The 25,647-nt window shown below is 43.6% G+C and overlaps 1 protein-coding gene across 1 annotated transcript in view; it reads left to right on the forward strand.

Moving 5' to 3' along the window:
- Positions 1 to 25,647, forward strand: part of LOC140203113 (syntaxin-binding protein 4) — a 133,761-nt gene that overhangs the window by 61,355 nt on the left and 46,759 nt on the right. Inside the window, exons 7-11 of the mRNA XM_072268936.1 lie at positions 6,220 to 6,305; positions 8,118 to 8,229; positions 9,424 to 9,562; positions 21,383 to 21,489; positions 25,180 to 25,330. Coding sequence (XP_072125037.1) covers positions 6,220 to 6,305; positions 8,118 to 8,229; positions 9,424 to 9,562; positions 21,383 to 21,489; positions 25,180 to 25,330 — 595 coding nt within the window. The remainder of the gene's footprint in view (positions 1 to 6,219; positions 6,306 to 8,117; positions 8,230 to 9,423; positions 9,563 to 21,382; positions 21,490 to 25,179; positions 25,331 to 25,647) is intronic.

Raw genomic sequence — 25,647 nt, forward strand, 5'->3', positions numbered from 1 at the left:
CATTTCTCTTACCAAAACTGGGGTGCCATGAGAAGGCAGAGGTTAGCGTGATGCTGTTACAGCTTGGAACATCTGAGCTCGGAATTCAATCCCGGTGTTCTCTGTGAGAGGTTTGTACGTTCTCCCTGTGAAATACACGAGCTTCCTCCAGGTACTCCAGTTTCCACCCACAGTCCAAGGTGCACTGGTTAGCAGGTCATTGGTCATTGTAAATCATTCTGGCTTGAAAGCCAGGAGGGCTTGTTAAATGCTGTAACTCTAAAATAAAATAAAGTAAAATATAACACATTATATCTAATGCATTAATTTTCATCTGCATTATTTCCACCTAGTTCACCATCCTATCTATATTGTCTGCTCCCTTCACTGTTTACTACAGTTCCACATGTGAGTTGTACACACACTTGGAAATGGTGCCAAGTACAGCCAAATTGATTATGCTCCGCTCAGTGGCCATTTTATTAGGTACACGTTCGACGTGTTGTGCGTTCAGAGATGTTCTTCAGCTGTTATAACCCATGGTTATTTGAGTTACCGTCACCTTCCTGTCAGCTTGAATCAATCGGGCCATTCTCCTCCGACCTCTCTCATTAACAAGGCCTTTCCACCCACAGAACTGCTGCTCACTGGATTTTTTTTTTTTTTTGCTTTTTTTTTACACCATTCTCTGTAAACTCTCAAAACTGTTAGGTGTGGAAATCCCAAGAGATCAGCAGTTTCTGAGTTACAATACTATGCAAAAGTCTTAGGCACCCGAGATTCTTTATATGGTTTCAGATGGAATGGCCTCCACAGAGCCCTGATCTCAACAGCACTGAGGCTGTCTGGAGTTACTTGAGAGACAGAAGCAAGCGAGACAGGCAAAGTCTGCAGAGGAACTCTGGCAAGTCCTCTAAGATGCTTGGAACAACCTATCAGTTAATTTTCTTATAAAACTAGTCAAAATAAAAATGTTTAAGTCACACATTTCATCATTTATTGGACCTGAAAAGCTGCTGCAATCGACTGCGCCGCCACCTTAATGGAAGTTTCTGCAGTATTTGGCTGTTGTTGTCTTGTTTTGTTTTGTTTTGTTGTTGTTGCTACTGCATGTGCAGTTCTGCTGAACTTGGAGAGAACATGCAATGGAATATGTGGAGACACTTGCAGGCTGCCCCCAGCACATCCTTGGGTGTGTTGGTTGTTAATGCAAATGACACATTTCACTGTATTTTTCAACGTACGTGTGATAGATAAATCAGAATCAATCAGTTATGTCTAATATTCTGTGCCAATACCATCCCCTACCATAATTATTGACCAGAAACCCAGTCAAGTCAAGTCTAGTTTATTGTCATTTAACAATGGTGGTTGGCATCCATCTGTCTCGCAGGACGATGGGTGATGATCGTCGTCACAAGCCTGGGCAGAAGGTACGGAGATCCTGAGATGCCCAGTTGTCAAGATCCCCCACTCAGCCTCACCAGTGTAGTCCAAAGGAAACCCAATGAAGCAATACGTTTGGCACCAGTTTGGCTGCAGGATCTGCCAGAAGGATGTCCAATGACGTCCCCTGCCTGAGGAGCTCCACTCTGGATTTGCTCCCTGGGATTCATCCTGTGGGCCTCATCTCTCCCGAGGCTGCCCACAGGGCAGTGGGGCAATCTACCCGTAGCTGGGGATCTGGTTCATGAGCACCAGGGTGTGTCCACACACCAGTGGGCTTGTGTGCTATGTGTGCAGGGGCCAGACCGCCTCCCTGTCCTCGGCAGTTCATCGAGTCTGAAGGGAATTGAGTTTCCGTGTGTCGCTCGTGAGGAGGCTCTACATGAGGCTTACTGCTGGACAGGCTGTGTACTGGCAGGGAGAGACTTACACATTCAGCTCTCCTTTTCACAAGGCTGCTGGCCAGCGGTGGAAGCTGAAAGTGGGGGTGCCGACGAGCACTACCCACTACACCACCGCACTAGATACATCACAACAACCATTTCAACACAATTATGTACATGTATATGATGTATATAACCATATAATATACATAGAAATGAGACAACGTTTCTCTGAACCAGGGTGTAAAGCACAGTAGTACACATAACATACATTACACACGATAACTTATAAAGGTAAGAATAAAATCTACAGATGAATCATGCATAAATAACAAACTAGAGTAGAACATAGAACATAGAATAGTACAGCACATTACAGGCCCTTTGGCCCACAATGTTGTGCTGACCCTCAAACCCTGCCTCCCATATAACCCCCCACCTTAGATTCCTCCATAGATGAAATATATAGATGATCAGCATCACACAGAAGTACATAAATGAAATATTGTAAGGTATGGAACAGATTAACCAGCACATAAATGCTGTGGTGAGAAGGACATACAATAGGTATCACGTTATCAATTGCCTCCTGATGCCTCAAACTCTTCCCATCATGTGCAGAGCAAGGCTCTGAGGTGTGATGGAATTATCTCTACTTTCTTGGATGAGCACAGCTCCAGCAGCAACTCAAGAAGCTCAACGACATTTGAATGGTGCCCATCTACCACCATGACCCTATTATTCCCTCCACCATCAGCAAGCAGTAGCTGCAGATCAAAAAGCCCCAGTTCCAAAAAGCTTGTCTACCCCAAATTACCTGTCTACAAGTATTCAAGCACATTGGAACCCCCACCTCCTGCAGGTTCCTTGCCAAGCCCACATCATCCTGAACTTGGAAATGCATTATGGTTGTTGTGATGCATCTAGTGTGGTGGTGCAGTGGCTAGTGCTTGTTGCTCTCGCTTTCAGCTTCCGCCGCTGGCTAGCAGTCTCACGAAAAGGAGAGCTGAATGTGTAAGTCTGTCCCTGCCAGTACATAGCCTCTCCAAAAGCAAGCCTCATGTAGTGCCTCCTCGCTGGCGACACACGGAAGCTGAACACTCTTCGGACACGGGTTGAACTATGGAGGACGGGGAGGATGTCTGGCCCCTGCACACATGGCACGTAGGCCCGGCGGTCTGTGGACACGCCCCAGTGCTCGTGAACCAGATCCCCAGCAAAGAGTAAATAGCCCCACTGCCATGTGGGCAGCCTCGAGAGAGGCGACAGCGAGTGGAGTAAACCCAGACAGCAAATCCAGAGTGGAGCCCCCTGAGGTGGCCGGACGTCATTGAACATCCTTCCAGCAGCTCCTGCAGCCAAGCTGGTGCCAAACGTATTGCTTCACAAGCTTTCCTTTGGACTACACTGGTGAGGCCGAGCGGGGGATCTTGACGACTGGGCATCTCAGGATCTCCAGACCTTCCGCTCAGGCTTGTGACGACGATCATCATCACCCTTCAATACATCCTTCAAGACAGACGGACGCTAACCAACAACCACTTCAGTACTGCTGTTTCTAAATCTTTTATCTGGCCACAAAATGATACTGTGGGAGTCTCTTTACTGGAGGAAATCCAGCAATTCAAATAGGGACCTTATCACCCCCTTCTCAGTGGCCAGGAATAGGCAAGAAACCCTGGCCTTGTCAGTCATGTCAAACCCTACAGAACTATTTTTTAAAAGGCAGTTGACTTATATACAGCAAGACCCCACATACAGCAAAGTAGTAGATGGTGACATGTAATGAAAGCAGTGTGGACCTCTCCCTAGTCCCTCCTAGAGGACCACAACCTTGTCGTAGGGTTTGGAGGCTTGATTGCCTCAATGACCAGGAGAGTTACGTTGGCCTTGTGCTTTGGCTTTTGGTGGCAGCACGCATGCCAACAAGCCAAAGGGTAGATGCTAGGCTAAGAGTGGTCTACCAGTCCTCCAGTTTTTGGGGTTCCGTCAGGGCTAACAACCCTGAGTGGTCAAAAAGCAATTGTTACAGAAACAGCAATGAAGAATCCTTCTACGCAGACTGAAAAGGAGGACCTTCATTGTTGCCCTAAACACCAGCGGCATATCGGGCAGTGAGTATGTTCTCCCTAGTTCAGACTTGCAGTACTAGTGCGGAGAGGAGAGAGGCCACTGTTTACCATTTACATGAAAACTGGCACTGGGTGTGTCAGAACATAAAAATCAAACAGCTGCAAATGCTGGAAATCTGACATAGAGTTAACGTTTTGAACGCAAGACCCTTCATTAGAACTGGGGAAAGGAAAGGAGAGAATGAGCAACACACACAAAATGCCGGAGGAACTCAGCAGGTCAGGCGGCATCAACAGAGGGGAATAAACAGTCGATGTTTCAGGCTGAGGCCCTTCATTAGGACTGTTGGCTTAAAGTTGCAGTGCGCAATGTGTGTTCCGATCTCCGGAGTGGGTTTTGAACACAGGAACTTTGGAGTGAGCGGCAGGAGTGCTGTTGCAACACCACCTCGAGTACAGATGTACCCACTTACGGAATCCTAGTGTGGTATAGAGGCGAAGCGGGCTGTTCAGTCCAACTTATTCATGCCAACCAAGTGGCCAGCCTACTTCAGCTATTCCCTTTTCCCCGAGTTTGGTACGTATCCCCCTAGACCTTTCCTATCCATTTACCTGCCCTGATGTATTTTAAAAGCTGTAATTGTACCTGCCCCTACTATTCTGGCAGTTCGTTCCATGTACCCACCAGCCTGTATGTGAAAATATTGCACTTCAGACCCTGCTTAAATCTTTTCCCTCTCACCTTAAATCTGTACCTTCTAGTTTTAGACTCCCCTATCCTGAGAAAAAGACTATGACCATTCATCTTATCTGTGTTCTTCATGAATACTCCAAATGGTCACCTCTCAGCCTCTATGCTCCCGGCAAAAAAGCCTGGTCTATCCAGTCTCTCCTTACAGCACAGGCCTTCAGTCCCCATTCCATCTTCATAAATGTTTTCTGCACTCTTTATAGTAGAATGATGTTTGGCTTGGCTTATTGTTGCCATAGGTAACAAGATACAGTGAAAAGCTTGTCCTGTATACTGTCTGTATAGACCGAATTCATTCGCTAGAATAAAGTAAAACAGTAACAATGCAGAATTAAGTGTAAAAGCTACCAAAAGGTACAAAGCAGGTAAATGGTAAAGTGTAAGATCATAATGAGGTAGATTGTGAGGTCAAGAGTCCATCTGACTACACAAAAGGACCATTCAAGATTCTGATAATAGTGCCCTTGAGCCGGCTGCTGTGTGCTTTCAGGTTTTTGTATCTTCTGCCCGATGGGAGAGGGGAAAAGATTGAATGTCTGGGACGGATGCAGCTGTTGACTATGCAGCTGTTTTACGAAGCAACAACTTAGCCCTTAACACCCAGAAGACCAAGGAGATTATTGTGGACTTCAGGCATGCTAGGAGCCACAGTCACGTCCCCATCTGCATCAACAGAGCTGTCGTGGAGCGTGTATCAAACTTCAAATTCCTTGGTGTCCACATTTCCGAGGATTTCACCTGGTCCCTGAACTCCTCCATCCTGATCAAAAAGGCGCAACAGCGCCTTTATTTCCTGTGCAGCATCAAGAAAGCTCACCTCTGTCCCAGGATACTGATGGACTTTTACCGCTGTACCATTGAGACCATACTCACCAACTGCATCTCAGTGTGGTAGGGCAATTGCCCTGTATTGGACCGCAAAGCACTCCAGCGTATGGTGAGAACTGCCCAGCGGATTATCGGCACCCAATTGCCCACCGTTGAGAACATCAACCATAAACGCTGCCTGGGCAGGGCGAAAAGCATTATCAAGGATGCATCTCACCCTAACCATGGACTTTTCACTCTTCTCCTATCCGGTAGGCACTACAGGAGCCTCCGCTTCCACACCAGCAGGCACAGGAAGAGTTTCTTCCCTGCTGTGACCCTGCTGAACGTCACATCACAGCGCTAAGCGTAATGCATCTGTATTGTACTGACTCAGTACTTTTATATTTGTGTACTGTAGCACTTACTTTTTATTCACAGTTATTTTCTAAATAACATTATTCTTTGCATTTCTGGTTAGATGCTAACTGCATTTCATTGCCTTTGTATCTACTCAGCACAACGACAATAAAGTTGAATCTAATCTAGTCTAAGACAACAAGGAGTATAGACAGAGTCCATAGAGGGAAGGCTGAATCAATGATTCGCTGAGCTGTGTCCACAGTTCCTGCAGTTTCTTGCAGTCATATGCAGAGCAGTTGCCAACAAAGTCATTATGCACTCAGACAGAATATTTTGTAGTATTTCAAACATGTTTCTTAGTATGTTAAAGCTATTGTAATGCACACATGTCATCATGGTTCTATTTCATTTCTAACAGGCGAGAATTTTCCGAATTGTTGGAAAACCATGAATCCAGGAGTAGTACAGGATCAGGACAGAATTCACCCACCCCACGAGGAAATTGTGAGTTTCAGTTTTTGTGACAAATGCCAACTATTTCTAAAGTTTGTCATACAATATAATCTGGTTATTGCAAAGGAACATTAAAGAACAAAAACTGAATGTTGGAAAAACACACCGGGTCAATCAGTGTCTGTGGAGACAAACATTAGACTCTGTTTCTCTTTACACAGATGCTGCCTGCTCTTGAACATATCTGGTATTTTTTGTTTTTATTCCAAGCTTCCAGCATATTTTTTTTTATCTTCCTTGTACTTATGTCTGCTAATGCCCCTTGCACAGATCTGCCCCACCCACTTCCCATCTGATATGGTGAATGGAGGGAATGATTTCAGCAGGTAGTGAGCGATATCTCTAAGTGCAGCCAGTGGGTCTTTTATCAAAGTGGTGACAGGCCCACAAAACTGTTCTAAAATCAGTTTCATCGCAGCTGTGGGTTATGAGGTAGCACTGGTCATTTCCTCTGGGATCTACCTTCTACCGGTGTGTCGTATGGCTTTCCAGCATTGCCTTTTCACAAGCAAATCACTGACAGGTATTTCGCAACTGAAATGCTTGCTCCTGACGACTGCCAAATTTATGCCAATGCCCAGATTCCAGGAACTCATTTGTGATCAGGATATAAATGAGAGGTGTAATGCAAGTTTCCTCTCTGTTAGAGTAACTGAGTGAGACTTCATCAGCTCCAAAGGTGCAATAGCCTGCCAGTGAATATTATATTTCATAATTCAGGTGTCCTTTAGAATGGTGGAAGGTTATTAGAGCAAAACAAATTGAAGCCAGCTATTTGATACTCTCCTTAATATTGTTTTCTTGTGTTTCTTGCAACCTTGGTTTAGTGGCTACTTGAAAGCCAACCAAAACCTCTTAAAGACTAAGCATGGGGTGGCGGCGTGGTTAACACCGTAAGGCGAGCTATCCAAGTTCTCAAGTTCAAAAGAATGCATTCGATCCCTTATTAAGAAACCAGCAAACAACGAACAACACACATAAAAGTTGCTGGTGAACGCAGCAGGCCAGGCAACATCTCTAGGAAGAGGTACAGTCGACGTTTCAGGCCAAGACCTTTCATCAGGACTAACTGAAAGAAGAGCTAGTAAGAGATTTGAAAGTGGGAGGGGGAGGGGGAGGGGGAGATCCAAAATGATAGGAGAAGACAGGCTATCCTATCATTTCGGATCTCCCCCTCCCCCTCCCACTTTCAAATCTCTTACTAGCTCTTCTTTCAGTTAGTCCTGACGAAGGGTCTCAGCCTGAAACGTCGACTGTACCTCTTCCTAGAGATGCTGCCTGGCCTGCTGCATTCACCAGCAACTTTTATGTGTGTTGCTTGAATTTCCAGCATCTGCAGATCTCCTCATGTTTGCGTTTCTAAACAATGAACAATCTTGTAACAATTAAACCTAATGAAACTAAATCTAGTGATATAATGAAATAAACAGTCTAAGCAATAGCATAAGCAATCTTAGTGTATTTAAGCATATTTAAGCATTCTTAATTGAGTCTTAATTCTTAAGTGGTCAACAAAAAAAAAGTCATCCCAACTGCCTCACTGGTTCTACCTAGACCAAGCTGACTTAGACAAAGTGTGAATACTCAACTATACTCTTTCCTTCTACCACACCCCAACCACATGACAAATTATCATTAGTAAATGCACAACACAAAATACAATACAGACAGAAAATAGATACATGGCTCCTACACTTGGACAAGCAATCTAGTGATAATATAGAATATATAAGATTAGGATTCTTCAGATTTCATCTCAATTGTTAATTATCTCTTTCCTCTTTCCCTTTGGATTTGGAACAGGCAGATCATCAGGCACCTCATTAACTTCTGTGAGCCCTCGACTGTCAAGCCCAATGAGCTCCCACCACTCGTCCAATGGAAACACTGGAAGTTTACTTCATTCTAATGTAGTGTACGTCAGAGAACTGTCATTTTTGTGTGGCACTCACTCCATTGTTTACTCAGCTAGTCTCTGAGATGTGCAGGCCTTTGAATAAAGGCAGCCAATTGTCACTGGTGCGTTTCCATGTTGAGAAGGCCACACCTCAATGCGACAGCATGCAATCCTTTCAGTCTGACCTATGGTTGAATTCCAGCAACTATTGATCAAAACCTCCTGGTGAATCAGAGAAACAGCATATACCATGACACCATTCATCTAGTTGTATGCATACTTCCTGGGAAAGAACTATCTGACCAGGGTTATGTTTGTACTGGAAAGGGTACGGAGGAGATTTACCAATTATTATCTAGGATGAAGTGTTTTAGTTATGAGGAGAGAATGGATAGGTTGCATTTGAATTCCTTTTGAACAGACAAGACTGAGATCAGATCTGATAGTATACAAAATAATGAGGGGAATGGATAAAGTAGAAGTAAGAATCTTTTTACCTGGATAGGGGTGTCTAAAAATGAGGCACAGGTATGAGGTGAGAGGCGAGAGGCTAGGAGAGGATTCCACCCTCTTTCCAGACCCCCGCCAGATGGTTGGAATCTGGATGACACTACCTGAGAGGGTGATGGAGGCAGGTACTCTCACAACATTCAGGATCCCTCTAGACAAGTAGTTGAATTGCCAGACACATGGAAGACCACGGATCAAGCGCTTGCAAATGGGATGTTCATCATGGGTGTAGGAGTTGGAGGGTCCATTTCTTCAATGTGTGACTATGACTCTTACAAAGTGTGCACCCTTGTAGAATACTGGAATAGTTGGTGCTCATCCAATTGGGGTCACTACCTCTTTCCACTTATGAGATTCAAACCACTCATAAGTCTTCCGTGTGAAGCAATTTTTCCTCAAATATCCCTTGCTCTCAGCTACCTTAAAGAAGAGTTCAGGCCAGTTTAGATCAACCATGATGGTATTAAATGGTGGGGTAGGCTCGAGCACCCACGTGACCTTCTACCCCTGCTTCTGTTTTCTTGTGTTCTTATGTTGTTTTTTTTGTTGATAAATACTGCAAGCTCATTGGAAATCAAGAAATTCAAACTTTATTCATAAATTGAGCATGAAAGTCACTGCAGTTTAATTGATAGAGGAGTCTCTTTTTTTAAGGAACTTAGATTTAATATTGTTTCTCACAGATTTTTCTTCTTCTCATAGTCATAGTGATGAAGAGATTCAGCTCGTTACCATCACCAAATCTGCAGCCCTTGGACTCACTGTCTCAGGAGGATCCAACAGGCCTGATGGACCCAAAGTCTACGTGGAGGATATCATCTTCGGGGAAGACGGCCAAATGGTAAGGGCTGGCTATCTGGGATTTTGGAAATATCACTGAAGTCAGTTTTATATTTTTTTCACAAGAAACATGTTTGCAATTTCCTTTGAGATAATTTGATATTTATTATTTCTATATTAAGTCTAAAGTCAAGGCATGTTCTTATTTTGTATTAGATTCTGCATCTTCCCAATATATATTTCTGGGTATGGTGTCACCTGTAAATTGTTTAAGAGTTTCACTTCACTGCTCAATGTCTGGGCATGTAGATCAGGAAATGGCTTCTTTATAATGAAACCTGCACTAAATGTGAAAGTCACCCATCTGAACTTCTTCAGAACCTAGAATTGCTGATTTTTCATTGGGATGAAGCTATTGGAGAAAAACTATCCAAAAGCTAGTTTATTTATCAAGTTATGTCAGTTAATCATGAACACAGATTTATTTAATCTGTTATAGGAAATGTTAAAGAATAACTAAATAGGCTGCATTTTGTCCTGTTTGTGAATTAGAACACAGTCTGGTCTGTACTCCTGTGATTAATTCTTCCCCTTCTTCTGGAAGCAACCTTTGCCCCTCTGATGCTAAATCTCCCTGACCACAGTGTGTTTTCCTATCCTATTCTTGATTCCACAGGAGTTCAGGAGCTTGACCTCTGACCTTCTGCTTACCAATCAAATCAGATACCATATTCCCAAAACAACCCATTCCGCAATGGCTGTCAAGGTAGATGTCACCTAAAAGCCAGCCAGCAGTATTCCAGATCTGAAGATGCCATTTCCATTTACAGACTCTGGATCGCTCCACTTCCAGTTCAGTATCAAAGATGACTTCCTGATTTTTGGGTGACAGTGATATTAGGAAGTACATGTGAAAAACAAATAATTAAATATTTATCCAGTTTCCCAAAATCAAATCTTCCCCATTATTTGAAGAAAGCAACATTTCACGACCTGCTTATATGATGCTGTGCAATACCTCACCTTAAGCAGTTGTCACCTCTAAATGAGTTGAAATTAATTTAAGGGGTTAGATTGTCCTGCCTGTGGTGAACTGCTCATTTTTATCACTGACCCACACAGCAAGTACAGAACTTTCCTTTGGAGATTTGTAATTGTAAACATGCCCTCTGAAGCCACTCTGAATGTAAATGCTAGGAGCCCGTGGATGATGTTGGTACGCAACAAGAAGCTTTTGCTCTCACAGGGTGAGCTGAGGGTAATGGTTGGTTGTAGAATAAGTTCTGCTCACAGAACTGCTGAAGAAGTCTCTGACATCCAACTAAGGCATCCTTCCTAGTTTAGTCAATTGTCAAATATGTGAAAAGCTATGAATATTTCTGATCAGAGACATTTTTAAAAAAATATTCAAAATACAGAAAGTGTACAAAATTAGTTAAATGTTAAACATCAAAACAACAAACTCATTTAATTCCAAAAAGTATACATTACTTACTAGCTAAGTCCTTGCAACCGTTCCTCTTCATTGAAATGAATGGCCTCTCTCTTCTATTGAATGGTGTAAGCAGTAGAACTTGCTGCTGATTTGTACTTCACCATGGCAAAGTTACAGAGTCATAGTTTATCTGGCCCACCACCTCGAGGGAGTCTTGATCATAAGCGGGCCGAAACTCCTGAAGACAGGTAGCAGATCAACTGATGATCCCACTGGTGATAGCACAGGACAGTTACCATCTTAGTACATGTGTATTTTTTAACTCTATCGCACAGAAACAGGCCCTCTGACTCAACACATCCATGCTGACCAAATTGCCTTTCTGGGCTAGCACTATCTTCTTGCAGTTACAAAGTACGAAGTAAATTTATTATCAAAGTACATATGTCAACCCTGGGATTCATTTTCTTGTGAGCCTACTCGATAAATCTATAATACGATAATAATCATAATGGAATCAATGAAAGACCGCACCAACTGGGCCTTCAACCAGTGTGCAAAAGTCAACAGACTGTACAAATACAAAAGAAAGAAATAATAATAAATAAATAAGCAATCAATATCAAGAAGATGAGATGAAGAGTCTTCGAAAGTGAGTCCAGCGGTCAAGGAAACAGTTCGGTGATGGGGCAAGTGAAGTTGAGTGAAGTTGTCCCACTGGTTCAAGATACCGATGGTTGAGGAGTAATAACTGTACCTGAATGTGGTGGTGTAAGCCTTGAGGCTTCTGCACCTCCTTCCTAATGGCAGCAATGAGAACAATGCCTGACCTGGGTGGTGGGGGCACCTAATGATGAATGCTGCTTTCCTGTGACAGCCATCCCTGTAGATGTGCTCATTGTTGGAGAGGGTTTTGCCAGTGATGAACTGAGCCATATCCAATATGTTTTGTAAGATTTTCCATGCAAGAACATTGGCATTTCCATATCAGACTGTGATGCAACCGGTCAATATACTCTCCTACACACATCTATAGAAGTTGGTGTCATAGAACATAGAAAACCTACAGCACAATACAGGCCCTTTGGTCCACAAAGCTGTGCCGAACATGTCCTTAGAAATTGCCTAGAGTTGCCCATAGCCCTCTATTTTTCTAAGCTCCATGTATCTATCCAGGAGTCTTTTAAGAGACCCTATTGTATCTGCCTCCACCACCGTCGCCGGCAGCCCATTCCACCATTCCCTGCATAAAAAACTTACTGCTGACGTCTCCTCTGTACCTACTTTCAAGCCTTAAAACTGTGCCCTCTTGTGCTAGCCATTTCAGCCCTGGGAGAAAGCCTCTGACTATCCACACGATCAATGCCTCTCATCATCTTGCATATCTCTATCAGGTCACATCTCATCCTCTGTTGCTCTAAGGAAAAAAGGCCGAGCTCACTGAACCTATTCTCACAGAGCATGCTCCCTAATCCAGGCAACATCCTTGTAAATCTCCTCTGCACCCATTCTATGGTTTCCACATCCTTCCTGCAGTGAGGTGACCAGAACTGAGCACAGTACTCCAAGCGGGGTCTGACTAGGTTCCTATATAGCTGCAACATTAACTCTTGGCTCCTAAACTCAATCCCACAATTGATGAAGGCCAATGCACCATATGCTTTCTTAGCTACAGAGTCAAACTGCGCACCAGATGTGAGTGTCCTATGGACTCAGACCCCAAGATCCCTCTAATTCTCCACACTGCCAAGAGTCTTACCACTAATACCATAATCTGCCATCATATTTGACCTACCAAAATGAACCACCTCACACTTATCTGGGTTGAACTCCATCTGCCACTTCTCACCCAGTTTTACATCCTATAAATGTCCCACTGTAACCTCTGACAGCCCTCCACACTATCCACAACACCCCCAACCTTTGTGTCATCAGCAAATTTACTAACCCACTCCTCCACTTCCTCATCCAAGTCATTTATAAGAATCACGAAGAGAAGGAGTCACAGAACAGATCCCTGAAGCACACCACTGGTCACTGACCTCCATGCAAAATATGACCCATCTACAATTACTCTTTCCCTTCTGTGGGAAAGCCAATTCTGGATCCACAATGCAAGGTCCCCTTGGATCCTATGCCTCCTTACTTTCTCAATAAGCCTTGCATGGGGTACCTTATCAAAGGCCTTGCTGAAATCCATATACACTATATCTACTGCTCTACCTTCATCAATATGTTTAGTCACATCCTCAAAAAATTCAATCAGGCTTGTGAGGCAAGGCCTGCCTTTGACAAAGCCATGCTGATTATTTCTAATCATATTATGCCTCTCCAAATGTTCATAACACCTGCCTCTCAGGATCTTTTCCATCAACTCACCAACCACTGAAGTAAGACTCACTGGCCTATAATTTCCTGGGCTATCCCTACTCCCTTTCTTGAATAAGGGAACAACAGCCGCAACCCTCCAATCTTCCAGAACCTCTTCCGTCCCCATTGATGGTGCAAAGATCAACACCAGAGGCTCAGCAATCTCCTCCCTCACCTCCCACAGTAACCTGGGGCACATCTCTTCTAGTCCTGAAGACTTAGCTAACTTGATCTTTACCAAAAGCTCCAACACATTCTCTTTCTTAATATCTATATGCTCAATCATTTCAGTCCACTGTAAGTCATCCCTACAATTGCCAAGATCTTTTTCTGTAGTGAATACTGAAGCACAGTGTTCACTAAGTACCTCTGCTGTCTCCTCTGGTTCCATACACACTTGTCCACTGTCACACTTGATTGGTCCAATTCTCTCACGCCTTATCCTCTTGCTCTTCACATACTTGTAGAATGCCTTGTGGTTTTCCTTAATCCTGTCCACCAAGGCCTTCTCATAGCCCCTTCTGGCTCTCCTAATTTCATTCTTCAGCTCCTTCCTGCTAGCCTTATAATCTTCTAGATCTCTATCATTACCTAGTTTTTTGAACCTTTCGTAAGCTCTTCTTCTTGACTGGATTTACAACAGCCCTCGTACACACGGTTCCTGTACCCTACCATCCTTTCCCTGTCTCATTGGAACGTACCTATGCAGAACTCCACACAAATATTCCCTGAACATTTTGCCACATTTCTTCTGTACATTTCCCTGAGAACATCTGTTCCCAATTTATGCTTCCAAGTTCCTGCCTGATAGCCTCGTAATTCCCCCTTACTCCAATTAAACACTTTCCTAACTTGTCTGTTTCTATCCCTCTCCAATGCTATGGTAAAGGAGATTGAATTGTGATCACTATCTCCAAAATGCTCTCCAGCTGAGAGATCTGACACCTGACCAGGTTCATTTCCCAATACCAGATCAAGTACAGCCTCCCCTCTTGCAAGCTTATCTACATATTGTGTCAAGAAACCTTCCTGAACACACCTAACAAACTCCACCCCATCTAAACTCCTCACTCTAGGGAGATGCCAATCGATACTTGGGAAATTAAAATCTCCCACCATGACAACCCTGTTATTATTACACCTTTCCAGAATCTGTCTGCCTATCTGCTCCTCGATGTCCCTGTTACTATTGGGTGGTCTATGAAAACACCCAGTAGAGTTATTGACCCCTTCCTTTTCCTAACTTCCACCCACAGAGACTCCGTAGACAACCCCTCCATGACTCCTTCCTTTTCTGCAGCCATGACACTATCTCTGATCAACAGTGCCATGCCCCCACCTCTTTTGCCTCCCTCTCTGTCCTTTCTGAAATATATAAAGCCTGGCACTCTAAGTAACCGTTCCTGCCCCTGAGCCACCCAAGTCTCTGTAATGGCCACAACATCATAGCTCCAAGATCCACACTCTAAGCTCATCCGCTTTGTTCATAATACTCCTTGCATTAAAATAGACACATCTCAAACCATCAGTCTGAGCACGTCCCTTCTCTATCACCTGCCGATCCTCCCCCTCGCACTGCCTCCAAGCTTTCTCTATTTGTGAGCCAACTGCCTCTTCTTCCATTTCTTCAGTTCGGTTCCAACCCCCCAGCAATTCTAGTTTAAACTCCCCCCAGTCGCCTTAGCAAATCTCCCTGCCAGGATATTGGTCCCCCTGGGAGTCAAGTGCAACCCATCCTTTTTGTACAGGTCACGCTTGCCCCAAAAGAGGTACCAATGATCCAAAAATCTGAATCCCTGACCCCTGCTCCAATCCTTCAGCCACATATTTAGCCTCCACCTCATTCTATTCCTATACTCACTGTCACGTGGCAAAGGCAGTAATCCTGAGATTACTACTTTTGTGGTCCTGCTTCTCAACTTCCTTCCTAACTCCCTGTAGTCTGCTTTCAGGACCTCCTCCCTTTTCCTACCCATGTCAATCTTTGCAAACTTCTAAGGAAGCAGAGGCGCAGCAGTGCTTTCTTCAAAAGAAACACTGATCATAGTGAATTTGGTTATATGTTACAGTATCCTTTCACCTTTCAGGCATTTAAATCCAGTTGTTCTGGCAGAGTGGAAATCCTCTCATTAGCTGTGTTGTCCCAATGTTTGTCATTATCTTTGAACTTATTTATAATTTTCACATGAAGTTCAAAGTCAAGTCATGCCTTATTTAGTGATAGAATTTGAATCTTCATCATGCATCTTTCCGGATAAGATGTTATCTCTTAATTGGTCTCATATCTTTATAACCAGGAGTTTTATTTGACTAGTTCAGTGCAGCAAGGTAGTGAATCTTTATAGTGAAGCTTCTGCTAAATAAACTTAGCACTGTAAAGAGTATAGGAAGTCAATTAGAAATACAGGTGACCAAAAGACCACATCCAAAGACAGTGGTCGCAATATAAAGGCAACCTAGCAAACTGATGTACAGACCCAGGACGGATTTTTGTTTCACTGGTTGGCACTCTCATCCAATTCATTAAATTTTTTCAACACTGACTGCACTTTGAATTAAAGAAAACGGAAAATGCCGGAAGCACTCAGCATCTTTGAGAGAGAAATTGAGTCAGTATTTCATCTTAATAACTGTAGTTGCTCCCTGACCTTTCTGAGCGTTTCTAGGCTTTATTTCAGAATTCCAGCACCCACAGTATCTTGCCCATTGACAATGCTGTGAACACTTTGTGATGCCCTCAAAAGATTGTGAAAAGCACTATATACAGTATTGTTCAAAAGCCTTAGGCACATATATGTGTTAACTAAGGTGTCTAAGAATTTTGCACAGTACTGCATTCATCAATGTGGAGCAGAGAACAAGCTTGTAAATTTGGCATGAACAAAGAATGTTGGGAATGCTGATGGTGGAGCATGGAACAGGTGGCAGAGAAGGAATGCCAGGGGTGGGCGGAGGCATGGGTGCAGATAACCCCAGCCGGGAGACACCAGGCAAGATAATTTGATTCCAAATAATTAGTTTATTAATCATTACAGAATATCTCTCTGGTGCTTCCTGTTCCCTTCCCCTTTACCCTCTCCCTGCCCCTTTCCCACTCTCAGTTCACAATAGAGACCAATGTCAGAACCAGGCAATCGAAAATTGAAAAGCTCAAACAAATAAAAAGAGGGGTAGCTCAAGCAGAGCGGCCAGTGAGTGAGTGGGGCAGTGAAGGAGTGGAGCTTTGAGGCTTTGGCTTGAGAGGTTTTAGCAGTTTTGGCAGTTGGACTGTGCAATCAAGTCAATCAAGATTTGAATAGCTCAGACTCAGCAGAAGGCAGCTGGTTGTGCAATCGATGTCAGGTGACCAAGCAGTTTGATTGGGCGATCGAGGTCAGGTGACCAAGCAGTTTGATTGGGCAATTGAAAATTGAAAAGCTCAAACAAATGAAAAGAGGGGTAGCTCAAGCAGAGCGGCCAGTGAGTGAGTGGGCCAGTGAAGGAGTGGAGCTTTGAGGCTTTGGCGAGCAGAGGCTTTGGCAAGCAGAGGCTGAGGACAAGCTTGCTCCCAGTGAGGTAAGGCTGGGTAAATTTCTTTAATTAATTTAATTAACTTAGGAGTTGGTAAGTAGATAGGGCAGTCCGGTGCTCCGATTGTAAGATGTGGGAAGCCAGGGACAGCACAATTGTCTCTGACTACACCTGCAAGAGGTGCATCCAGCTGCAACTCCTGTCAAACCGAGTTAGGGAACTAGAGCTGGAGCTGGATGAACTTCGGATCATTCGGGGGGCAGGGGCAGTAATAGATCGGAGTTTCAGGGAGACAGTCACCCCTAAGAGTCAGGAGACAGGTAGCTGGGTGACTATCAGAAGAGGTAAGGGGAATAGTCAGAATGAGCAGAGCACCACTGTGGCTGTTCCCATCAACAGTAAGTATACCGTTTTGGATACTGTTGGTGGGGACGACCTACCAGGGACAAGTTGCAGTGGTCGCGTCTGTAGCACTGAGACTGGACCCTCAGCTCAGAAAGGAAGGAGGGAAAAGAGGAGAGCAGTAGTGATAGGGGATTCAATAGTTAGGGGGACAGATAAGAGGTTCTGTGGGAGAGATCGAGAATCCCGGATGGTCTGTTGCCTCCCTGGTGCCAGGGTCCACGATATCTCGGATCGAGTTCTCGGTATTCTTAGGAGACAGGGTGAGCAGCCAGATGTCATGGTCCGCGTGGGGACCAATGACATAGATAGGAGTAGGGATGAGGTCCTGAAGAAGGAATATAGGGAGCTAGGAAGGAAGTTAAAAAGCAGGACTTCAAGGGTGGTAATCTCGGGATTGCTGCCTGTGCCACGAGACAGAGAATGTAGGAACAGGAAGTTATGGCAGATGAATGTGTGGCTGAAGAGTTGGTGCATGGGGCAGGGGTTCAGGTTTCTGGATCATTGGGATCTCTTCTGGGGAAGGTCTGACCTGTACAAAAAGGACAGGCTGCACCTGAACTGGAAAGGGACCAATATCCTGGCGGGCCGGTTTGTTAGAGCTGTTGGGGAGGGTTTAAACTAGTTTGGCAGGGGGGTGGGAATCAGAATGTGAGTGCAGAGATGAGGGTAGAAGGACAAGGGCATGATGCTGTGTGTTCTGAGTTGCTGAGGAAGGACAGGCAGGGGACAAAACATAAATGTAGCCATTTAGAGGGGTGGAAATGTGTCTATTTCAATGCTAGGAGTATTAGGAATAAAGGGGATGAACTTAGAGCATGGATCAGTATGTGGAACTACGATATTGTGGCTGTTACTGAAACCTGGCTGGAAGAAGGGCAGGATTGGCTGATGCAGGTACCGGGGTTTAGGTGTTTTAAAAGGAATAGGATGGAAGGTAGAAAAGCGGGGGGGGGGGGGGGGGGGAGTAGCATTACTGGTCAGGGATAGTATCACGGCTATAGAAAGGGAGGACGCTGCAGAGGGAGTGTCCATCGAGTTGGTGTGGGTGGAAGTCAGAAATAGGAAGGGATGAATCCTGTGCTGGGAGTAGTCTGTAGGCCCCCAAATAGCCCTCAGGACACCGAGGAGCAGATAAGCAGGCAGATTTTAGAATGGTGCAGGAAATACAGGGTTGTAGTTATGGGTGATTTCAACTTCCCTCATATTGACTGGCACCTCCTGACTGCAAGGGGGATAGATGGGGCTGAATTTGTCAGGTGTGTTCGAGAAGGATTCCTGACACAGTATGTGGACCAGCCGACGAGAGGAGAGGCCATACTGGATCTAGTTCTGGGTAATGAACCTGGTCAGGTGGCAGACCTCTTGGTGGGGGAGCATTTTGGTGAGAGTGACCACAACTCCTTTAGCTTCAGCATAGCTATGGAAAAGGATAAAAACAGACAAAATGGGAAAGTGCTTAACTGGGGAAGGGCTAACTATGAAGGGATGAGGCAGGAACTAGCAAGAGTAAATTGGAAACAGATGTTCAAGGGTGAAAGCACAGAGGTAATATGGAGGAAGTCTAGGGACCACTTGTGCTGGGTTCAGGATAGGTTTGTCCCACTGAGACAAGGAAAGAATGGTAGGAAAAGGGAACAATGGCTGACAAAACACGTGAGGCAACTTGTCAAGAGGAAGAAGGAAGCATATGTTAGATATAAGAAGCAGGAAGCAGGAGGGGCTCATGAGAAATATAGGGTAGCCAGGAAGGAGCTTAAGAAAGAACTTAGAAGAGCTCAAAGGGGGTATGAAAAGGCCTTGGCATGTAGGATTAAGGAGAACCCCAAGGCATTCTATGCATATGTGAAGAGCAGAAGGATGACTAGAATGAAGGTGGGGCCGCTAAAGGATAAAGAAGGTAACATGTGCCTGGAGGTGGAGGAGGTTGGGGAGGTCCTAAATGAATACTTTGGTTCAGTATTCACAATGAAAAGGACCTTGATCAGGGTGAGGTCAAAATAGAACAGGCCTGTGTGCTGGACAACGTGGAGATGAAGGAAGAAGTGTTGGATCTTCTTAAAAACATCAAGATTGATAAGTCCTCAGGGCTGGACATGATATACCCCAGATTGCTGTGGGAAGTGAGAGAAGAGATCGCTGGTGTAGTAGCTATGATCTTTGAATCCTCTTTGGCTGCAGGGGAGGTGCAGAAGGATTGGAGAATGGCAAATATAGTTCCCTTGTTTAAAAAAGGTAATAGGGAGAATCCTGGGAACTATAGACCAGTGAGTCTTACATCGGTGGTCTGCAAACTATTGGAAAGGATTCTTAAGGATAGGATCTACAAGCATTTGGAGAAGTACAGTCTACTCAAGGATAGTCAACATGGCTTTGTGAAGGGAAGATCATGCCTCACAAGCCTAATTGAGCTTTTTGAAGAGGTAACAAAAGAAATTGATGAGGGTAGAGCAGTAGATGTGGTCTACATGGATTTTAGCAAGGCACTTGACAAGGTCCCCAACAAGAGACTCATCCAGAAAGTAATGAGGCATGGGATCAGTGGAACCTTGGCTGTTTGGATAAAAAATTGGCTTACAGGAAGAAAGCAGAGGGTAGTAGTGGAAGGAATGTATTCTGCCTGGAGGTCAGTGACTAGTGGAGTGCCACAAAGATTTGTCCTGGGACCTCTGCTCTTTGTGATTTTTATAAATGACCTGGATGAAGAGGCGGAAGGATGGGTGAGTAAGTTTGCGGATGACACGAAGATTCGAGGAGTTGTGGATGGAGCCGTAAGTTGTTGAAAGTTACAAGAGGATATAGACAGGATGCAGAGTTGGGCAGAAAAGTGGCAGATGGATTTCAATCCAGATAAATGTGAGGTGATGCATTTTGGAAGGACAAACCAGAAGGCTGAATACAGGGTTAATGGTCGGTTACCTTGGGGTTCAAATCCATATATCCCTCAAGGTTGCTACACAGGTTGATATGATAGCCTATGGGATGCTAGGTTTCATTAACAGGGGGATTGAGTTCAAGAGTAGACAGGTCATGTTGCAGCTCTACAAATCTCTGGTGAGACCACACTTAGAGTATTGTGTTCAGTTCTGGTCACCTCATTATAGGAAGGATGTGGAAGCTATGGAGAGGGTGCAGAGGAGATTTACCAGGATGTTGCCTGGATTGGAAAACAAGTCTTATGAGGCAAGGTTAGCAGAACTGGGACTTTTCTCTTTGGAGCGTTGAAGGACGAGAGAGGACTTGATAGAGGTCTACAAGGTTATAATAGGCATAGATAGGGTGGATAGCCAGTAGCTGTTTCCCAGGGCATGAATAGCAAACACCAGAGGGCATATGTACAAAGTTAAGGGAGGGAAGTTTAGGGGAGACATCAGGGGTAAGTTTTTTACACAGAGAGTTGTGGGTGTCTGGAATGACTTGCCAGGGATGGTAGTGGAGGCTGAAACATTAGGGTTATTTAAGAGCCTCTTGGACAGGCACATGGATGAAAGAAAAATAGAGGGTTACGGGGTAGTGTGGGTTTAGTACTTTTTTTAGGAATATATGGGTCGGCACAACATTGAGGGCTGAAGGGCCTGTACTGTGCTGTAGTATTCTCGTGTCTAGTGTCTAGGTTTATCATCACTCACATTTCATGAAATTTGTTTTTTTGTAGCATCAGCAGTACAGTGCAATACATAAAATGACTACAGGTCCATGCAATAGTCTTAGGCACCCTAGCAATATACAAATGTAGATGTGCCTAAGACTTTTGCACAGTACTGTAAATGCAAGCCTTTTTCATCTCCACCCAATGGTAACAGAAGCAATCCACTCCACCAGTTTACTCATGAGGCCATGATAAAGACGAAACTCAAACCCCCAGTAGGAAAATGTTACCCAATTAAATTGTGGACTGTTTCTTGAGTATACGTAACAGTACATTACTGGGGAGAGTATAAAGGCCGTTGTCTGTCATATATGATCTGGGCATTTTTGATGCTGGTGTTGGTGCTGACTGTCGGCAATGCTGACATCTGTGTATTTCACAATATTGTCCTGAAAACAGAAAATAAAAGAGAGAAAGTGTGCATATTGAGAGTTTGAAACCGGCTAAGACCATGAAAACAGTGTGCTGCAGTAAAACGACAACCAGCTACTTGATTTTTAAATGGGTTTTCTTAGGATGGCCAGATTCGTCCAGGAGACCAGCTGGTTGCAATTAATAAAAAGTCGCTGATCGGAGTGACGCATGAAGAAGCCAAAAGCATCCTCAAGAAAATAAAGTTGACGTAAGTGGATGAAATTTCATATGGTGGGTCAGTGGTGGGATAGGCACCCTTAACTCAGAATGATATCATTTGTTCAGTCCCTGTTCCAGAGACAGGAGCACATAATCTGGACTACCCTTTTCACTCAATACTGTAATGCACCGTAAATAATTAATTCCTCTGGCTCAAATGTGAAAGAAGTGCAAGTGTCATCACTGATTAACTAGACTATTCATACTCTACTGTACTTCTGCACAAGGAGGACAGCATGGTCCTGTTGCGTAGAAATATGATATTGTTATACAGAATTGACTTATCGAGTACAGATATTGACCATTTGCTAAACTGTGTATGTTTGAATTCCTTACTTGCAAGATCAATCACCATTCACAATACAGGTGTTAAAAGTCAATAGAAACTACAAGCATACACTGATGACACTTTGAAGTTAGTAAAGTCATTGTCCATTAGTTGTTGGCTGTGTTTCGCATCCTTCCATTATATTCTGATCTCATCTATCTCTGGCACCCACTACTATATAAAGGGAAGCTATTTGTAATGACCAGTGTGCACAAAAATCTTGGGTTGCGCAAATTTTTTACCCAGTACCAACATGTGTGCACTGAATAATTTCTTCGATAAAACAGTATAAGCAAGCCAGTTCTAAAATTTACAAGACAAACCATTGTCAACAAAGTTCATATCAGAAACCAGAAAAGAAAGTGTGATCATGAAATGTACTTAGCATGCCCGCGAGGAGGGTGGTGACAACCTTTCGTGCGCAGTTTAAATTCCTTTGTGTGCTAGTAGCAAAAGATGTGTGCGCTCGCACATGTGCATACCTTAGAGGGAAAATTGAAGCTATATTCATCATAGAACTTTCTAGAAAGAGGCTCACCTCAGAGGCTCCACTTGCCTGAGTTGGCTACACACTGCTCTTGACTATTCTTGCCTGGATGTTGTCTTTAACACTCACCTGACCAAAATTCGCACACTAGCCAATTCTCCTGGTGGCCTGGTCAATATTTAACCACTAGCCAACCACTATGCAGAAGTGATTTTGACATTAATTTAATTGCTCTTTAGTGGTGCTTACTTATGCACATTAACTTCTGCATCTCCCGTGGTGTATATTTCAAATGTTTCATTGGCTGACCTTCTTAAAACAATTGTGGAAGCTTGAGAGAAGGTGCAAAGGAGATTTACCAGGATGCTGTCTGGATTAGAATATATTCTTTATGAAGAAAAGTTGAGCTTTGCTCTTTGGAATGAGGGAAGTTGAGAGGTAGCTTGACAGAGGTGTACAAGATTATGAGAAGCGTTGACAGCCAGCACCTTTTACTCTGGGCAGCAATGGCCGATACTGGAGGATATCTGTTTAAAGTGAGGGGAGGAAGGTTTGGGGAGATATCAGACGTAAGGTTTTTGTTAACACAGAGAGCAGTACTGCCTTGAACATACTGCTAAACATAGTAGTAGAAAGATATACAAAAGAGATACTTAAAGGACTCTTGGGTGGGCACATGGATGTAAGGAAATGAGGGCCGTGGCCTATGTAGAAGGGAAGGGTTAGATTGACTGTGGATTGGATTTATATAGGTCAACAAGACACCTACAGCACAGTATGACTGAAAGGCCCATACTGTGCTGTTCTCTTCTATGTTCTGTATAATCTGGACATGAATATTGGTGGACAGTGTAAAATATGCCATTTTCTTTTTAAAGTTTGTGGAAAAAAGAAGCAGAGGTACAGGACTGGAGGCAATTTCTATCCTCTTCTGCCATTCAGCATGACTTATCTATGAACAATCAATGGCCAATGTCCCTTCACACCTTCAATTAGTTAAAGTCTAAGAGTGTAAAGTTTAAAATTAAAAACTGAGCATCAGCAGCTATTTCTAGAAAGAATTCTAACTCCATTTCCCTGCCACTTTCCTCTAATTTCTTGAATCCTGTTGTCCAATTCCAGAATGTCCAACATATGAAATAACTTGTAAGTGCCCATAGCCATCTCTGATACCATAAAATCTTTAATCAAATGATTCTGTTAGCCTTTGAATATCAAAAACTACAACCAGTTTCTATCACGTCTCCTTGTAATTAACTCTCAGAATAGTCCAGGTGTCAATGTTACCTAACCGAGATTTCCACCAGATGTGCTCCATGATTTAGTTAGCTCTATCATAACTTCTACCTCACTGTATCAAGGTAGCATAACGTTATTAAGGCGTGAGCAACCCAGGTGAAATTATGCCACCATCTGTAAGGAGTTTGTAAGTTCTCTCCGTGACCACGTGGATTTCATTTGGGTGCTTCGGTTGCCTTCCACATTCCAAGGACCTATGGGTTAGGGTCAGGGTTAGTAAGTTGTGGGCATGCTATGTTGGCAACGGAAGCATGGCGATACTTGCAGTCTGCCCACCACAACCCTTGAAACTGTGTTGGTTGTTGATGCAAATGACACATTTCACTGCATTTTGATGTAAGAAATAAAGCTAATGTTTAATATTCAAAGGCCAGTGCTCTTTAGTTTTTGTGACTATTTTCTATACACATCCCTGACATTTGAACAATGTTGTTCTTCACTCAACCAGATACCTCTTTGGATCTCCGTCGTATCTAGGTATTCCCCATTCAGGAAATACACTGATCTCTCCATTTCAGTTCCAAAGCAGATGACCTCACACTTACACTGAAATCTGTCTGCTGCAGTTTTTCCATTGAATTGTATTTCCATGGTACTTGAGGAGTTCCTCTTCACCTTTCCAAAGTACTGGCTTAACACAAATGCTCCGGTGAGAAAGTCCACATCTCTTTAGCCATAAATTGGGTGCATGGAGCTGAAGATCCAACAGTTGTATTTATCATTTTCCACAGACAGGACAGAATGTCTTTCAGATCATTGAGGGAAGTGAGCGGCAATGGGCCATTTATCAGATATGCTACTAGTTATTCTCTTTATTGAATCAGAAAATCTTTGCAACTTCAGGGCACTTATATTTATCTCAAAATAAAAAGTGGCCTGCAAAGTTTGACATTCTGGAGAAGATTTACATTTAAACATGTGTCAGCCCATTGAATAAGTTTATTTATTTATTTATATTATTATTACCAGTTTTTTGTGTTCGTGTAACTTGCCTTCTTTTGCACTTTGGATGTTTGTCCGTCTTTGTATGTAGCTTTTCATTGTATTTCTTTGCTTTAATGTGAATCCCTGCAAGAAAGGCATCTGGGCGTCACAGTAGTGTAGTAGTTGGCGTGACGTTACTACAGCTGGGGGCGTCAGAGTTTGGAGTTCAGTGCTGGTGTCCTCTATAAGGAGTCTGGACACCCACCCTGTGGAACGCATAGGTTTTCCCCAGGTGCTCTGGTTTTCTCCCACAGTCTGAAGGTGCACCGTGTAGGATAAATGATCACGGTAAGTTGTCCCATGATGAGGTTAGGGTAGGCAGTATTGCCTGGTCGGCACGACTCGGGAGGCGAAAGGACCTATTCCGTACCGCATCTCCAAAAGCAAATCTCAGGATGGTACTGTATATGGTGACATATATGTACTATGATAAGAAATTTTCTTTGTACTTTGACTTGTAAAAATGCATTATGTGCGGGTTTAAATCTAAATTGGCTTTGGGACTTGTTAATTGACAAATCAGTTTTTTAGTAATTGTCCTATTAGTTTGTAATTGTGCATTTTATTAACATTTTTTAAAGGAATGAAGGAACCATAACAATTGCCTTTTTACCAGGCAAAGGACTTTTACGCCGTCAATCCTCGTTACACAATGCTGACGACTCAGCTCAGAGGAACATAGGAAATGACTTCAGTTCTTGCAGACTGAAGGTTCATGTAAGAACTCCCAAGGTTAGTGTGAATAATATTAAATGTGATCATATGAGTGTCAGAATCAGATTTATCATCACTGACACAACAAGAAATTTGTTATTTTAGAGCAGCAGCAATTTCTGTAAATTACAAAAATAATTTCTGTAGAAAAAAGTAGTGTTCATGGACTGTCCAAAGGAGGGTAAGGAGTTTCTGAATCATTGAGTGTGGGTCTTCAGGCTCCTTTCTCTCCTCCCTGGTGATAATATTGCGAAGGGGGCATTTCCCGGAGGGTGGGTGTGCTTAGTGATGGATGTCACATTCCTGAGGCATCACTTTTGAAGATATCCTTGATG

The sequence above is a fragment of the Mobula birostris genome, chromosome 9 (assembly GCF_030028105.1).
Source record: "Mobula birostris isolate sMobBir1 chromosome 9, sMobBir1.hap1, whole genome shotgun sequence".
In the NCBI taxonomy this organism is placed as follows: domain Eukaryota; kingdom Metazoa; phylum Chordata; class Chondrichthyes; order Myliobatiformes; family Myliobatidae; genus Mobula; species Mobula birostris.